The sequence below is a fragment of the Melanerpes formicivorus genome, unplaced genomic scaffold, assembly GCF_026170545.1.
Source record: "Melanerpes formicivorus ecotype bairdi unplaced genomic scaffold, bMelFor1.0.p_v2 SCAF_59, whole genome shotgun sequence".
Classification (NCBI taxonomy): Eukaryota; Metazoa; Chordata; class Aves; order Piciformes; family Picidae; genus Melanerpes; species Melanerpes formicivorus.
Window position 1 is genome coordinate 3,692,287 of NW_027142411.1, and position 17,055 is coordinate 3,709,341.

A 17,055-nucleotide genomic window follows, 5' to 3' on the forward strand; every position below is an offset into this window, starting at 1 on the left:
TTTGCATCAGTGCACCGTGCAGCTGAAGGTTATTCACTGAGGCACTTTCCAGTTCTGTGGAAAATCCTGAAAGACTGCAAGCTGGAGAACAGCTCCCTATTGCAGGCCACAGAGCAGCAGCTCAGCTGCAGTCAGGTTTGCAGAGAGCCGGGCTGCGGCGTGCCAGCGGAGGCACATAAAGGACTGGAAGCTGCTTTCTGCTGGTAGCGTCAGGAATCCACGGTGGTTAGCACTTGTGCGCCAGAACAGATGCAGCAAGCCGGGCGAGATGGGGGTGGGGTCTCGCCGAAGAAACTGCCCTGTCATTATCCAGAAATGGTTTAGTGGAGGACTTGGCAGAGCTAGGCTAACAGTGGCACTTGATGATCTTAAAGGTCTTTTGCAGCCTAACCGTGCTACGATTTAGAACCACCATCTCTGTCCAGCGATATTTCTGAAGGGATGAAGCAAGCCTTGCTGGGGAGAGGACACACACAGCACCACGGCAAAAGTGTTAAAGTACCCCAAATGTCCTCTGCAGATGCCAGAGCAGCTGCTGTGATGGTGCCAAGAATCTTGTTTCTGGTTTCTAAGCCTTCTGTTTACAGTGTCCACATTAGCAAGCCGTGTTGCTGCAATCCTCCGTGCCTAGGTGGAGCAGGAACTTTGGCCAGTCTGGAACTAGAGCAGACGCAGCAGCGCAAACCCGAGCGCAGGTACTCTGCACGCATTGCGGAGCTCCACACGGCTTCAGCAGCCCCCGAAGGCCCCTCCTTTGGCGGAGCTGGTGTGTAAGGCAGCGGAGCCATCACAGCCAGGGGCAGGAACGCTTTCGGTGCTGCCAAAGCGTGAGGAAAGTTGTGCCGCCTGCCACTGTCTTCGCAGAACAGGAGGTGAAGGCAAAGAGCACAACTACGGCAGCTCGCTACAAAAGTAACGCGATCGCCTAACATTTCAATACCCTCACAGCCCTCTGCGCCAAAACCTCCCTGCCAGAAGTCCGACAGATTATTACCGTCATGCTCTTCCCCAGCCCTGCACGCCCAAGGCACCTGTCAGAACGCACTGTCGCCCCTCAGCGTCCCAAGTCAGCCGGGGCTACCTCCCACTCACCAACGCTCGTGTCCTCGCCCAGGCTATTCCCGGACAGTGTCGCCCAGGCTCGGCAGGAGCGCTCCAAAGCTGCCCGCGCCGGGCCGGGCCGGGCCCCGGAGCCGCGGCCCCGCCAGCGGCGCGCTCTGCCCGGCCCCGCCCCTCCGCGGGGGAGGAGGCAGCTGCCCCTCCCAGCATGCTGTGCGCGGCAGAGGCCGGAGCGCCTGCGCGCTGCGCAGCCGGCTCCCAGCTCAGCGCAAGATGGCGGCGGGCGCCTCGGACCCCCTGGAAGAGATGCTGCTCTTCTCCGAGGAGGTGGATGAAAAGGCGGTCAGCGACCTGGTGGGCTCCTTGGAATCGCAGCTGGCCGGCGGCCGGGGCTCCGCCGAGGCGCACCAGCCCAGGACCTCCGCTCCGTCCCAGCAGCAGCAGCCGCTGCAGCAGCAGCAGCAGGGGAGCCTAGCGGGGGGCAGCAGCCCCGTCCGGCAGCAGCAAGGGCATCCCGTGCCTCCTCCCGCTGCCGGGACAGAGGAGGCGGCGGGGTGCCCCGGAGCCGCGGAGAGCCGAGCCCCTGCCCAGGGGCCGCTCCCGTCCCCGTCCCCCCCGGCGGCGGCGGCAGCGGCGGCGGCAGCGGCGGCGGCAGGGAGGGGAGTGAGTGTAAACAGTAGTAGTGTGCAGCAATCACATGGAGCGGCTCTCCTCAGCAGCGGCGGCAGCAGCCCCGGCGCGCCCGCCGCCCCTGCCCCGCCGCAGCCCGCTGCCCCCCCGGCCTCCGGCGCCTCTGCCCAGCCCGTCAACAACCATGTGGGTGCCGGCGCCGCTGCCCGGGACGCGGGGAGCCCCAGCCCCGGCGGCAGCCCGCCCGCTGCCGACGGCGCTCCTTCGCAACGCGCAGAGGCCGCGTCCGCCGCGGCGGGGAACGGGACCCCGGCGGGAGGCGGCGGGCCGGTGGGAGCGGCGGAGGGCACCGCCGCCGCCGCCGCGCCGCTCCCCGGCGAGGCGGCGCCCAACGGGGAGGGCGCCGGGGGCCGGCCGGCGGCAGTCCCACCAGTCAGCAGCCACGGCAGAGTCGACGCCGCCACAGCTCAGCCCAAGCCCGCGCACGGCCCGCTCCCCGCAGTAAACGCACTCAGTAACAGCGCCAGCCCGGCTGCCGGCGCGGCCGCCCCCCCGGGGCAGGGCTCGGCCGTCAACTGTGCCCCGCCGGCCCCCGCTGCCCCCAAGCCGGCCAGCGGCGCCCCGGCCGTCGCCAAGGCGGGCGCTGCCCTGCCCGTCGCCCCCGCCGCCCCGCAGGCTCTGTCGCCCAGGCCGGCGCTGGGCGCTGCCCCCAGGATCGTGGCGCCGCAGCTGATCGTGAGGCCGCCGCAGCAGACCACCATCCAGCTGCCCCCCGGCTTCACTATCCCGCCCGGTAAGTGGAACGCGGCGGCCGCGGGCTCTTTCTGACCCTCCTCGCTTGGCCGGGGTGGGTTTTTGCCTGAAGTTCTCGCCTTCCCGCTGCCCGACGTGCTGGGAACAAAAGAGGAGCCACCTGTCTGAGGGCGACGGCTGACAAACAGGCAGCCCTTAATGAGGATGTAATTGGTATGGGCCGGGCGGGTGCTAATGCACAGTGATGATAATTGTTGGTTGATGAGTTGCTTCTTCGGTCTTGGAGAGAGCGGCGGGCACGGTAAGCTGCTCTGTAATGGTGCAGTGAGCGGTTATGTAGGAGATAAGGAGCAGGGCTGCGAGCTAGGAGTCGTTTTCTCTATCTTTTGAAGTCTCTAACTTTTGCTCTCCTCCTGATGGCGTTGAAAAGTTTTCCTTCTTCTGAGAGTCTCTTCTGCCGTGCCGCGGGTGGCAAGATGTGGCAGCCTGAGCTGTGGAGCTGAGTGTGAAAGTTGGGGTTTCAGTACATGGGATCGTGTCCGTCTCTGCTGTGTCTGGGCAGTCTTCCCATCGCTGCATTTTAAATCCTGTTTATTCTCCTCTTTTAACTTTAATTACTAAATAAGTTCAGCAGGGCTGAACTAACCCCAACAGCATCCCTTCACTTATTGTTTCAGCTGAAGTTTTGAAGGCTCCTGCGGCCCCTTACTTAAACTTTCAAGTTGCAAAAAGTTGGTAGCTTTGGGCCTTCTTAATGCAGGAGGTGATTTACCGTTTGGACTCTTGTTTTCTGTTAGTAGCAATACCATGATAGTATGTGGAGCTATTGATGTAGTCCAGAATGAATAACTAACTTCTTCCATCATGTTTCTTACAATATTTGATAGTTATTAGTGAAATGGAGCAAAAATGTGGTGGTGTAGAAGTTTGCTTTGATGTGAACTTTTAGGAGTTGTGTATTTGATGCAGTGATTCAGACATACACAGCTCAGTGGCTTCATGAAGACCTGACTAAGTTGAAACAGATAGGAGGTTGCTGTTCAGACTCTTGTAAAGGCCTTTTGCCTTTTGGTCAGGCATTATGAAGTGTTTTTAGCCCTTGTTAATCTGTTTGATGATTACTACACAGATCTGCTAATGTGCAGCATAACTTTGCATTGAGTTTCTGCAGTTTCTTGTGTCAGCATTTTGTTCTGCTACTTAATTTTCAAAGAGAAGGGGGAAAACAGCTCTTGAGGGCAATCTGGTCCAAGGGGTGCAAAGAATAACAAAAAAGGGCTTCTACAAGTACATCAGCTGGCAAAGAAAAGTTAAACTGAACCTCCTCTGAGGAGAGAGAAGGGAGAGCTGGTGTCAGCAGGCAAGGAGAAGGCTGAGGTACTCAATCACTTCTGTGCCTCAGTCTTCACTGGCAAGCTTGCTCTTCCATCTCTCGAGCTGATCGACCACTAGGCTAGTGAGGACCAGTGGGGTAGAGGCCCCCACTGTAAGGGAAGGCCATGTTCAGGACCACCTGAGGAACCTTAAGGTACATGAGTCTATGGGACTTGCTGAGATGCATCCCAGAGTTCTGATGGAACTGGCCACTCTCCACAGTATCTGAAAAGCCCTGGCAGTCAGGTGAAGCCCCATCTATTAAAAGAGTAAAAGAGAGGTCCCTGCCCTGCCAGCCTCCCCTCTGTGCTTGGGAAGATCTTGGAACAGATCCTCCTGCAAGCTATGCTGAAGCATATGGAGGACAGGGAGGTGATTCGAGACAGCCAGCATGGCTTCACCAAGGGCAAGTCCCGCCTGACCAACTTAGTGGCTTTCTGTGGTGGTGCAACTACCTCAGTAGACAAGGGAAGGTCAACAGATGCCATCTGTCTGGATTTTGGTAAAGCCTTTGCCACAGTCTCCAACAACATCCTTCTCACTAAGCTGGAAAGGTATGAGTTTGATGGGAGGCCTGTCCAGTGGATAGGGGATTGGTTGGATGATTGCATCTAGAGGGTAGTGTTCAATGCTTTGATGTCCAGATGGAGATGGGTGACAAGTGGTGTCCCTCCAGGATCTGTACTGGGACCAGTGCTGTTCAACATCTTCGTCAGTTCTATGGACAGCAAGATCGAGGCACCCTCAGCAGATATGCAGATGGCACCAAGCTGAGTGGTGCTGCCCATGTACTGGAGGGACAGAGGGACCTGGACAAGCTGCAGAGGTGGGCCCCGGTGAACCTCGTGAGGTTCAACCAGACCAGATGTAGGGGCCTGCTCCTGGGTCAGCACAGTCCTTGTTATCAGCACCGTTTGGGGGATGATGAGATGGAGAGCAGCCCTGGGGAAGAGGACTTGGGAGTTCTGGGGGATGAGAAGCTGCACAGGAGCCAGCAATGGGACTGTGCAGCCCAGAAGGCCAATGGCAGCCTGGGCTGCATCAGAAGCAGTGCGGCCAGCAGATGAGAGGTGAGTCTTGCCCCTCTGCTCTGCTGAGACCTCACCTGCAGTGCTGTGTCCAGCTACGGGACCCCCAGCACAGGAAGGACATGGAACTGATGGAGCAGGTCCAGAGGAGGGCCACAAAAATGATCAGGGGCTTGGAGCACCTCTGCTATGGGGACAGGCTGAGGGAGCTGGGGGTGTTCAGCCTGGAGAAGAGAAGGCAGACCTCAGAACAGCCTTCCAGTACCTGAAGAGGTTGCAGGAAGGCTGCAGAGGGACTGTTCCCAAAGGCCTGCAGGGACAGGAGCAGGGGCAATGGTTTGAAATGAGAGCAGAGCAGATTGAGATTGAAGGTGAGGAACAAGCTCTGCATCATGAAGGTGGTGAAACACTGCAACAGGTTGTGCAGGCAGGTGGTTGGGAGATAATCAAAGTGAGGTTCAACAAGACTGAGCAACCTGCTCCAGCAGAGGATGTCCCTGCTGACTGCAGGGGGGCTGGACTGGGTGACCTTTCAAGGTCCCTTCCAACCCAAACTGTTTATGGTAGGATTTAGCCAATGTTGTGGAATTAATGCTGTGGAGAGTTATAATTTAAATGTGATTTTGCCACTGAGTAGCTTGAAATCCACTAACTTTGCATAGACTTGCAGGTAGTGTGTTCTGAAAGTACAGTGTCACTTGGGAGCTTTTACTCTTTGAATGGGTTGGTCATGTATGGCTAATTCTGAAGCTCCCATACTGTCAGCTCCTGGAAGGCAGGAATGTCATTTGACTCTTAAACAGGCTGTTTCAGCAGCTCATACTCCAGAGTGGTGTGTTTTCTCCTTATGTGGCTAACAGGAAGGACAAATTAATCTCAGCACTTAATCAGAGTGTAATTTGTGCATCTTGCTCAGTGGTGTGAGGCCCTCCAGACTGCACTGGAATATAATGAATGCATGGATGCATCAGTGTGCACCTGTGGCAGGAGTGGCTCCTGCAGCCTGCATTGAAACTGTGGCACCTGTTGCAATTGATTTGTCCTTGCCATGAATGTATTTCTTCTGCAATTCTTCACAATAAGTTAGCAACACATCTGTGAACCTGTTCAGTGTAAACAGCACTTGTGGGGTTTGAAGCATGGTAGTCCCTGCCCTGTGGGGAGTTTTAGATAAGGCTCACAGCACGATGGGAAAAGTGGTACCTGCTTGAGCAGTGTGCAGTGTGCTGATGCTGGGCAGTCCAGGTAGCTTGGGAATGGCATAAACCAAAGGCATCATCTACTCAGAGAGTTTTCTACAGGTACAAGCCAGGAGGATTGGTGCTTGCATGGCTAATGGACCTTAAACATTGTCTTCTCAAAAGCACTTTTATGGGTTTCTTTCAGCTTGTGTTTCAAAACTTGCTCCCTAGGCTTTGAAGGAGAGTTGTGGCCATAGCTTTGGGATGTGGTCCTTTGTGGAGCCCTCCATGCCCTTGTGGTGGTTTGCCCCTAGCTGAGGGCCAGATGCCCATCACAGCAGTTCTATGTCTCAGATGGACAGGGGCAGGTGTAACCAGAGGTCCACCAGTTAAGAGAGAAGCAGTTGAACAGGATGCACAGCAAAGCCAAGGCTGTGTGTGGAAGCAGAGCTGACAAAGATCTGTCTCTGCTCCCCAGCAGCAGATGACACTGGGCCACTTCTGGGCAGCAGGGCTCCAATACACACAGCAGCTGCTCTGGAGGACACACACCGTCAACCAGTGTCCCCACACTGCCTTCTTTCCCTTAGCTTTTGTCTCTGAGCTCCTGTCCTATGGCTTGGAGGAGCTCTTTGCTTGGTTTGGGCCAGCTGGCCTCTCCCAAGATCTTGCCTGTCCCTCAGCCTACTGTTGGAGGGGAAGGTGTTGGAAAAGCAGAGCCTTGGTGATTGGCTCAGCACTGGTTAAAACCCTGGTGTGTTCTCAGTGCCCAGCTGCAGGACTGCAAAACACAGCACTAGAAAGATGCTCTGGGGAGAGCTAACTTCAGCTCAGCCAAGCCCAATATACAGCCTTTTAACCTGAAAGCTTCATTTGCCCCTGTCCTTGCTTTGTGCTGGCAGAAATGGAGCTCCTTTGTGCTTTAGGCAGTGAAGGTTGGCTGGGAGCACCTAAGACAACCCGAGTGAGGGCTTCTATTTGTGCTGCAGGTCACTCCTGGGGTCATCTCAGGCTGTGCATTTCTGTCAGGAATGGAAAGAAAGGCTTTCTTGGTGCAGATTGCCTCTGAGATGAGCTACTTCCTTGCTGGAGCAGTGTTCAGATTTCTTTACCCTCAGGTTATGTTGCACACAGTGCCCTTTCCTGAGGTGCTCTTTCTCTGGGAGGATAACCACTGGAAGTGGGTGTATGCTTTTGCCTTCATTTACACTTGAGCAGCTGAAAAATCTGCAGGAAGCAATTTGCCCACAGAGAGAAGTTGTCTGTTGCCCTCAGAAGTGACTTTCTAGATGCTCATTGTCCTCTTCTCCAGTAGTGGCAGGCAGGAAGTTGTTCAGATCACAGACCTGTCTGTCCTGCCCCTGGTAAATGATTCAAATCTATTCTGGAACTAACTTGGAAGCTCTTGGGAGGTGATCTGGCTGGGGAGCTGCTGCCTGGCTCTGAGTGAACCAGGGGAAGCACATTACAAGCTTTGCAGTCATCTTGAATAAGTGGGAAGCTCCAGGTCAGCCAGGGACTGACTTAGCCACTGGCTTCCCTTTTCTGACCTGCTGCTGGTGGAAGACTGAGGGCAAAACCTGATGGCCCTGTTGTAGCAGGTCACCATTTGTGAAGCATGTTGCTAGGAAATAATCTGGAAATGGCCTCATTTACTTGCAGAAGGTGCTGGAAAGAACTTGCTAAGTACTCTGTTAGTTTTAATCCAGCTCCTGTTTTCCTAAAAGAGCTGCACCTGCACCATTCTGTGCTGAGCAGTGGCTAGCTGGGTTGGACAATGCTTTCTGCTTGATGTCTAACCACAGGTAGTGCCTCCCAGCTCAGAGATGTGTCTGGCCTGATGTTTGCATGTTCACATCCCCTAGAAACGTGGGGTTAGTGAAGCTCTCTTCTTGTTGTCACTGCTGTGTTCATGCTGAAGTCTGTCCTCAGCTCCTGGTTGCCATCACAGTTACTTTGAATGACTCTTGAGTGAATCTTCCCAGCTTTAGCCTGCTGAGCCTAGCTGGGCTGCTGACAGCCTCCATCCTCATGCACCACTGGCTGCTGCTTTCGTCGCTGTTACCCAGAGCTGCAGTTGTGGGAATTCCAAGCTGGTTTGGGGGGTGGTGTTCATCTCTTTTCCCTCTTGGAAGTAAGCCCTCATGTTACACAAGCACAATGACAGGTGCAGTGCTGTGCATTGCCTTCAGTCTGTATTCCATAGTGGTTCTTCTGTGCCCTGCCTGTTTTCCTCTGTAGTTACTGGTGCTCTCTTCTCCCCAGGTATGGTCTTGGTGCGCACGGACGCTGGCCAGCTTGTCATGGTGCCTCAGCAGGCTCTAGCCCAGGCTCAGATGCAGGCTCAGGTGCAAACACAGGGCCAGGGTCCTGCCAGCATTTCACCCAGGCTTTCAGTGCCCACCACTGGCCCTGTTTTTCGCCTCTCAACAGCTCAGGTAAGTCTGCCTTGGTTTCACCTTGGTTTTCTGTGTCCTGCTCAGATGGGTTTGCAAATGTGGGTGGTTTTCTCCTGTGAAAACAGGAAATACTTACTGAGATGCATTGTATTCTCTGAGGCCTAGGAATCTTTGGCTCCATTGAGTCCCTCAGGGTTTTGTTCAGGCTGTGGGATCGTTGGAGGCTGGAAGGCTCAGTGTCAGCCAGGGTTTGGGTTGTGCTGAGTACCACTGTGTGAATTTTGAGAGAAGTGGTTCTTTTTATTTTCCTTACTAGTCTGCCAACACAAATCCAGAGAAGCTTAGCTTCCCTTGAAGGCAGTGGCTTCAACCTTGCATGTTGCATTGCTGGAGGTTCAGGAGTCACAGAATGCCAGGGGCTGGAAGGGGCCTGCAGAGATCATCGGCTCCACTAGCCCTGCCAAAGCAGGATCACCAAGGGCAGGCCACACTGGAACACATCCACATTGGCTTTGAAGGTCTCCAGAGCAGGAGTCTCCACAACCTCTCTGGACAGCCTGCTCCAGTGCTCCATCAGCCTCACAGTGAAGAGGTTTCTCCTCGTGTTGAGGTGGAACCTCCTGGGTTCTAGCTTACATCCATTATCCCTTGTCCTATTACTGGGTGCCACTGCAAAGAGCCTGGCCTCTTCCTCTTGATACCCACCCCTCAGATGCTTATAGGCATTAACAAGGTCCCCTCTCAGCCTTCTCTTCTCCAGTCTAGTATCTATCTACAGTGGTTCTGGATTCTTGCATGAGAAGCAGGTGAGATAAGTGTGGGTTTGCTTTCATTCCTCTACTCTTCAGAGGCAATAAGCAAACTCGGAAGGCTTTTAACCCTGATCGTTTAGCTTGCATTACAGTTTTGCCTGCAGATCTATCTTCATTTGAAGCTTGCACTTGTGAAATGATGAAAAATAGGTAGGTGCTGCCATCTAGTTCTCCTTTGCTGCACTTGTTTTGTTGGTCTGCATTGGTACACTTGATGGCTTTCATGCCCCTGCAGATTCTGCTTGCTCATTCTTTACCATCTGAGTTCCCAGCTGGGTTTCCATTTGTAACTACAAAGTTAAAACAACAAAAGTCAAGTGTTGCTGTGCACCAGGAGTGCAGAGGGAGTGACACACAGGCAAAGCCAATGTTAGCCTGGCCCACAGGAGTTTATTATGGAGGGTCTGTTACCAGAGCTTACACATCAGGTCAAGCTCAGTACATTAAAACTTCCATGAGATTGCTGCTGAAAATGGGCTTTACTCACCTCTTTGTTTCATGGGGGAGCCAAAATGTGTTTTCCAGTGCAAGTTGCTTTGTGTGTTTTTAGTGATGAGAAAAAAGCAGTGTGAAGTTGTGTGTGCAGTTTGGTTCAGTCTAAATGTTTAGTCATGGAGTGGTTTGGATTGGAAGAGACCTTGAAGATCATCCACATCCAACCCCCTGCCATGGGCAGGGACACCTCCCACCAGCCCAGGCTGCTTAAGGCCTCCTCTAACCCAGCCTTGAACACCTCTAGGGAGGGGGCAGCCACAGCCTCCCTGGGCAGCCTGTGCCAGTGTCTCCCCAGCCTCACTGTAAGGAATTTCTTCCTGATCTCTAGTCTCAGTCTGCCCTCCTCAAGCTCAAAGCCCTGAGTCACATAAACAGGCTTCTTAACTCTTCTGCTCCAGTCCCCTGGGGTGGTTGTCCCTGCATTAGTTCAGTCAGTGTATACAGAGGTAGTCTGAGGGAAGTGGTGATACTTTCCCAGCTTGACTGCTTCTTGCTTTAGGCATTTTTCTAACTTCTGCTCTTCAGCATGTCCTATCTCATGGTACAAACTTCACTGGTTTGTTCTTTGGTTTGCTGTTCAATCTGGACTGAATGATCTCCAGGGGTCCCTTCCAACCCCTAACATCCTGTGATTCTCCTAAGCTTCACTTCACTGTGCTTTTTGAAATGGAAGTGACCCCACAGCTGCCCTCTGAACCTGTGCAGAGTGCTGAGTCCCTGCCTCTGGAAATGCCTCCTGTGGGATACATTTGATGCAGGCAGCAGCAGCTTGGTCTTTGCCATCTCATGTGATGTGGAGAGCAGCTCTGAACTTGGCTGCTGTTTCCCAGGCTGCTGTCCTTGCTAAAGCAGAGCCTTTCACATCTCAGATAGTTCTGGTACTGTGCTGTGCTTGGGGAGGGTTTATGTTGCCTTGCAGTTTGGGCAATTCTTTTCTCTTTGATTTTTCCCTCCCCTGTTTGTCACACCCTTCCTGCTTCTCTGGAAAATGCTTTGCCTACTTTTTGCAGAAATTTGCTTACAACTGATGAAACTTTGTTGTTGTCTGAGGCACATCCCCACTGCTGTCAAATAAGCTGCTCTGTACTGGGCTGAGGGAGCTGGGGGTGTTCAGCCTGGAGAAGAGAAGATTCTGGGCAGGCCTTAGAGCTGCCTGCCAGGACCTGAAGGGATCCTCCAGGAAGGCTGCAGAGGGACTTGTCCTGAGGGTGTCTGCAGACAGGCCAAGGGGGAATGGTTTGGAGCTGAGGCAGAGCAGGGTTAGACTGGAGCTGAGGAAGAAGTTCTTCAGCAGGAGGGTGCTGAGACTCTGGCACAGGCTGCCCAGGGAGGCTGTGGCTGTCTTCTCCCTGGGGGTGTTGAAGGCCAGGCTGGATGAGGCCTTGAGCAGCTGAGTGTAGTTGAGAGGTGTCCCTGGGCATGGTGGGGAGGTTGGGGCAGATGAGCTCTGAGGTCCCTTCCAAGCTAAGGCATTCTAGGATTCCATGATTTCTTTTGGTGGTGGTGTGCAGACATCAGAGTTGGCAGAGCAGGTAGCTTAGGAGGTCAGAGAGAGTCAGAAGGATGCACTCTGAAGTCTGCTTTAACCACAAACCCATTTTGCTTCCTTTCTTGCAGGGTGAGTGGATCTCCTCTGAATGAGCAGATAATGAGCTCTCAGTGCTTCCAGATGCAACTGTTTCCATTTCCATCACACTAACATCTCTTTTAAAAGTGCTTAGGAAGCAGTCCAGCATTAGCAAGGCCATGAACTGAAACCTGCAGCCAGTGCTGTGGAGAAGGCTGCTGCCCAGCCCAGTCGTGGCTCCCGTGTGCCTCCTGCTGCATAGCCACACACTGCTCACTGCTATCTCCCCAGTGCTGAGCTGGACACTGAGTTCAGGAAGAATTGTGGAGTGTTTGTCTCCACCAGGCTGTGGGTTGCTTGAGGCTTATTTGCTGCACACTCCACAAGCCCCTCTCTGAAGTGGGAATTAATAACCAGGCAGGTTTTTGTGAGGCCTGTGCCTACACCAACTTCCCAGACAGTGCAGGGGAGGGCATTGTTCAGCCTCTTGGAGGGCTGGAGAGCAGAGCCTCATCACCTCCATTCTGAACATCACAGTTCAAATGCTGCCTGGCTTGGCTGGGTTTTGTTCAGTTTGATTTGTCTTCAGTTGCAGCTGTGACCACTGCTGCTCACAAAGGCCCATCTCCTCCTCCTGGGCACTCCCATGGTGTGAGAGTATTGATCACAACAGGTAATCTGTATTTGCATGCAGCACAAGCACTGAGCAGCTGAGGCAGGAGCAGAATCTAATTGTAGCACCAAAATTCACCTTCTTTTTATCCACCAGATTATTTGGATGAATCCTAGTGATCATAGATGGAGCAGCCACTTCTCCAGGGAGTGAGAAAGTGCTTTGGCAATGGATTCTGTAGGTGTCAGCTTCCCCCACCAGGATGCTGAGACCTCAGAGGTAGGGCTTGGAGCCCCTGGTTTATGAAGGTTCTCTTTGGAGCTCTTCTGCCTGCCTTGTCTAATTGCTCCCAGTCCTGTGCCTTCCTCCCCTGTTGTTGTTCTCGTTTGTAAGCCCCAAAGGGATGTCACAAGTATGAGGAGCACAGCAGTGTGTTCCTGCTCTGAGTTCTGACACTTGGCTCCAGTGATTCTGTGGTGTCCCAGAGCGTGGTGGCAGCGAAGGCTCTGCCCCTCTTGGCTGACTCTTGGAGATTCTGCCTGCAGTCATTTTCTGCAGCTGTGTGCAAATGTCAGGACTGTGGAGGATTGGTACCTCTGCCCAGCTGGACTGTGTTTGTACCACAGAGAGGAAAACCACATCCTTGACATACAAATTGCTCTGCATCTGGTGCTGAAGTGCATGTTCTAGATGAACCACAGCCAGGAGGATTGAGAGGCAGGCAGGAGGCAGATGAAGTTTCTCCATGAGCTCTCCAAATTTTGACAGTATTTGAAGCTCAGAAGGCAGAGTTTGGTGCTGAGGAGTGCTACACCCTAACAGGAAGGTGGTGCTGGTGGTGCCTGAGGGGTGCCCATCAGGAGGTGGTGCTGCTGGTGCCTGAGGGGTGCCCATCAGGAGGTGGTGCTGGTGGTGCCTGAGTGCCCATCAGGAGGTGGTGCTGGTGGTGCCTGAGTGCCCATCAGGAGGTGGTGCTGGTGGTGCCTGAGGGGTGCCCATCAGGAGGTGGTGCTGGTGGTGCCTGAGTGCCCATCAGGAGGTGGTGCTGGTGGTGCCTGAGGGGTGCCCATCAGGAGGTGGTGCTGGTGGTGCCTGAGTGCCCATCAGGAGGTGGTGCTGGTGGTGCCTGAGGGGTGCCCATCAGGAGGTGGTGCTGCTGGTGCCTGAGTGCCCATCAGGAGGTGGTGCTGGTGGTGCCTGAGGGGTGCCCATCAGGAGGTGGTGCTGGTGGTGCCCGAGTGCCCATCAGGAGGTGGTGCTGGTGGTGCCTGAGTGCCCATCAGGAGGTGGTGCTGCTGGTGCCTGAGTGCCCATCAGGAGGTGGTGCTGCTGGTGCCTGAGTGCCCATCAGGAGGTGGTGCTGCTGGTGCCTGAGTGCCCATCAATCAGGAGGTGGTGCTGCTGGTGCCTGAGTGCCCATCAGGAGGTGGTGCTGCTGGTGCCTGAGTGCCCATCAATCAGGAGGTGGTGCTGCTGGTGCCTGAGTGCCCATCAGGAGGTGGTGCTGCTGGTGCCTGAGTGCCCATCAGGAGGTGGTGCTGGTGGTCCCATCGTGCAAAAGTAAAGCCCAGAGCAGCTGCCACGGATTTGCTGCCACAGTGTGCTGCCCTCTGGCTTGATTTTGTAAGGCTGTATTTGTGCATTTCTGGCTGCAGACCTTTCTTGGAACCAGGTAGCTCCCAGAAGTTTTTCTCTTCAGGAGGGACTCCTGCACTGGGAGGGTGACAGAGCCCTGGAGCAGGCTCTCCAGAGAGGTGGTGGAGTCTCCTTCTCGGGAGACGTGCAGAACCCACCTGGATGTGGTCCTGTGCCACCTCCTGGAGGTGACCTTGCCTTGGCAGAGGGGTTGGAGTGGGTGATCTCCAGTGATCCCTTCCACCCCCTAGCCTTTTATAGCTGTGAGCTTGCCTGGTTATGCACTGCCTTTGGAAACTCTCAGCAGCACTGCGTGCTGTGTGTGTAGCTTGGAAACCCTGATGATAAGCAAATGGAGAAGACAGAGTTTGAATGCTTTAAAATGGCAAGCATTGATGAGGTAAATATGTTTTCATTCAGCCAGTGTTTGAAGGGAATGAAGGAAGTGATTTTCTTTAGAGTGGAGGACAAAAGGTATGGTGTTTGGAAAGAGGCAAAGCTTCTGTGATCCTCCTTCTAAAAACCCAGACAATTCTGCTCACTTGTGGTGATGCTGTGCAGTGCCTCTAGGCTGTCTCAGTGTGGAAGACAGCCCTAGTCAAAAGCTTGAAAGCTGTCCAGAGAAAACAAAGGTGGTGTTCAGATGTCAGGTAGAGTTCTGTGGTTTTCCTTTCCCCCCAGATACAGCAGATTGATAACCAGTAGATGAGGAGTGCTTGGGGATTTGAATGCCTGCCTGGGCCTCTGCTGCTTTGGCAGATTGCTGCTGTACACTGGAGGGTCCTTGAAGAAGTATTTGGTGTAATAGTGTAGGGATCTGACATAAGCCTTTCTTTATACACATACTAATTATAGAGGCATCTAAATGGAAATGCAAATCAAGGGAGATGAGTTTTACCTTGTGAGCAGACAGTATTGCCCAGGATTTGTCACTCCATCCCCTCAGAAAAGCTCTCTTCTCTAGCCATGGCTTCGAATGCAAAGCTTGATACACCCAAGTTGTAGGAGACCAGTGGGGCCTCCACTTTTGATAGTGAATCCTTCTCTTTTTATCCTAACTGCCCTGCTGGGTGATTTATCTTTGCTGTGATGGTATTTACATTCCTGTAGAACTGAGAGAAATCAGCTTCCCTGGAGGCATTTTGTATCCCCAAATCCTCCTCTTTTTATGGTGGTGAGAGATGAAGTCTCTGAAACTCCAAACCCCAATTCCTCTGTTTGCTGCATGTGACACATTCAGAGCAAAAGGCTGCAAGCCAGCCAGGCTCCTTGGGCTGCACTCAGCATTCCAGCTGCTGTGTGGTTACAGGGTGTGCAGCCCATGACAAGGATTTTCCAGGTGCTTAGACTGCATTTCTGTGCAAGTTAACTTCTGTATCATTTAGTCTGAAATTACCTTGAAAATATTTTTCTGCTTTGTGATTTATTATTTTTTCCCTTCAGATTGATTTTCTCTTAAAAAACAAATGGGGGAGGTGTGGTGTGGTGTGGGGGGCAGCAGAGTGGGCCAGTAAATTATCAAAGGTCGAATGTGTGTTACTGGCAATTGTGAACTCAAGCATTTGTAGAACCACAGAATGGGTTGGGTTGGAAGGGACCTTGAAGGTCATCCAGCTCCAACCCCCTGCCATGGACAGGGACACCTTCCAGCAGCCCAGGCTGCTCAAGGCCTCATCCAGCCTGGCCTTGAACACCTCCAGGCAGGGGACATCCTCAGCCTCCCTGGGCAGCTTGTCCCAGTGTCTCCCCACCCTCACTGTCAAGAATTTCTCTTCAATATCCCTAAGCTTAGCACTGGTGAATTCTGATGTGTAAATATTGCAGCTGAACTGAGAAATCAAGGTACTGTCAGGTTTTTTGCAGGTCACATCCTGTGTTTTTCCTAACCTTGTCCACACAGCTGTGTGAGAGAGAGCTTGGAGGAGAAATGTTAACGTGGAAGACAAAGCTCCTGTCTGCATCACATGCAACTCTGTATTTAAGAGCATACTACTCTGTGGCCATTTGCCAGCATTAATCATGATTATCTGTGTAATCACTGCTGTTAAAAAGCCCTGGAGGTCAGTAACTAAGGAGGAAGGGAATTAAAATGCTTTCTCTCCTTTCTCAACAGCCAACCTCTGTAGCCACCTCTACCGTCCGCCTGGGACTCCCTGTGCAAGCCAAAGTTGTGCAGTCGACTCCGGCCCCGGTCAGTGCTACGTCTGCTGCCACGCTGCCAGGAGCCTCTCTTCTTGCACACTCCACAGTGAGTAGTGAGCACACAAAAAGCAAAAGCTAGGTGAAGAGAAGGCTGTTTGTTGTGATCCCCTGCTGGTTAGAAAGGGAATGTTAATGTTCACCTGTTTGCTTTTATCACGGCCCCACCCCCAGAATTAAGAATGTTATGGAGGTGCTGAGTGTTAGCCCAGAGCTTCTGTTCTCCTCTTTCCTAAAGAATAAGAAAAGTGGAGTGGTATGGCTAAAGTACAGGACTTCCACGCTTCAGTCCAGGGTGGTGAAATCAGGGTTGTACTAAGCAAGCCAAGTCAATGGTTTTATTTTGTCAGGGAAGGTCTGTTTGGAAGGAAACAAATTCCTCTTGTCAGGCATTCAAGAGCTTTGGTTGAGTAAAAGGAGGAGAATGAGATCATTACCTGTCTTTAAATGTGAAATGTTAATAGGTCTCAGTAGCTACAACGAGTGCTCAAAATGTATTTAAGACAACAGTAGCAACTGGGACGCCAGCCCCCCAGCAGCCCGCCCTCGTGACTGCTGGGCAGACGCAAGCTTCCGCGCAAAGCCAGGGTCAGCCTCGCCTGCCGCTTCCTCCTCACACAGCAGCACAAGTACCGGCACAGCCCCAGGTCATACCAAGCTCTCCTCTACCTGGGACTACAGTAGTATCACAGGTAAGCTTTACAATAGCAGGTGCTGGCTTTTCTGGGCGCTTGGTGAGCTTCCCAGTCTGTTCAGAAGCAGAACTTGCTCTTCACACAAGCACTCTTCCAAATTCTTTACAAGTAGGAAGCCCTCCCTCTCATTTCAGCTAGAGATTCTGAGAGGGAAGAGCACTTGTGGTCAGCTTTCCCCATCCTGCCATGCCATGGTGTCAGGAAAGAACTAGCCTGTTCCTGTAGACAGCGTAATCAGGGCCTTCAGACTTGGTCATCATCATCCTGCTGGGCCTCGAGACCGTGGTTACTCTGAAGGGTGATGTGCCTGTCTCTTGGAGTAGTCACCCCACAGGAGAGTAGTGGCTTGAAAACAAGTAAAGCATCTGTTTTCCTGCTGAGGGAGAAAATAATGGATATGAAGATGCTTGAAGATACTCTTTCCTGGTTGGATTTTACTACTGTAGCCACTTTGTACAGCCCCAAACTGAATCAATAACTGAACAAATGAGGATGGCTGGGGGAGTGGTGTGAAAGGAGAGTGCAGCTCCAAGAAAGGGTTGGTGCTTCTCTTCCCTAGGGTTATTTCTAGCTGGATTGTATAAAACAGATTGTAAAGCAGTCATCAGAATTTTT

General features: G+C 53.0%; 1 protein-coding gene across 4 annotated transcripts in view; it reads left to right on the plus strand.

Annotated features, from left to right (window-relative positions):
* Window positions 1–1,332: 1,332 nt before the first annotated feature.
* The window catches only part of LOC137452865 (transcription initiation factor TFIID subunit 4-like), a 124,089-nt gene continuing 108,366 nt past the window's right edge, over window positions 1,333–17,055 (plus strand). For 3 of the 4 annotated variants that reach the window (XR_010990180.1, XM_068161675.1, XM_068161676.1), the window contains exons 1-4: window positions 1,333–2,482; window positions 8,291–8,463; window positions 15,660–15,794; window positions 16,210–16,437. Coding sequence is in view for 3 of the 4 variants with exons in the window: in XM_068161675.1 (XP_068017776.1) it covers window positions 1,333–2,482; window positions 8,291–8,463; window positions 15,660–15,794; window positions 16,210–16,437 (1,686 nt within the window). In the remaining variant the exon portion in view is untranslated. The remainder of the gene's footprint in view (window positions 2,483–8,290; window positions 8,464–15,659; window positions 15,795–16,209; window positions 16,438–17,055) is intronic. The other variant, XM_068161677.1, reaches the window with a different exon arrangement.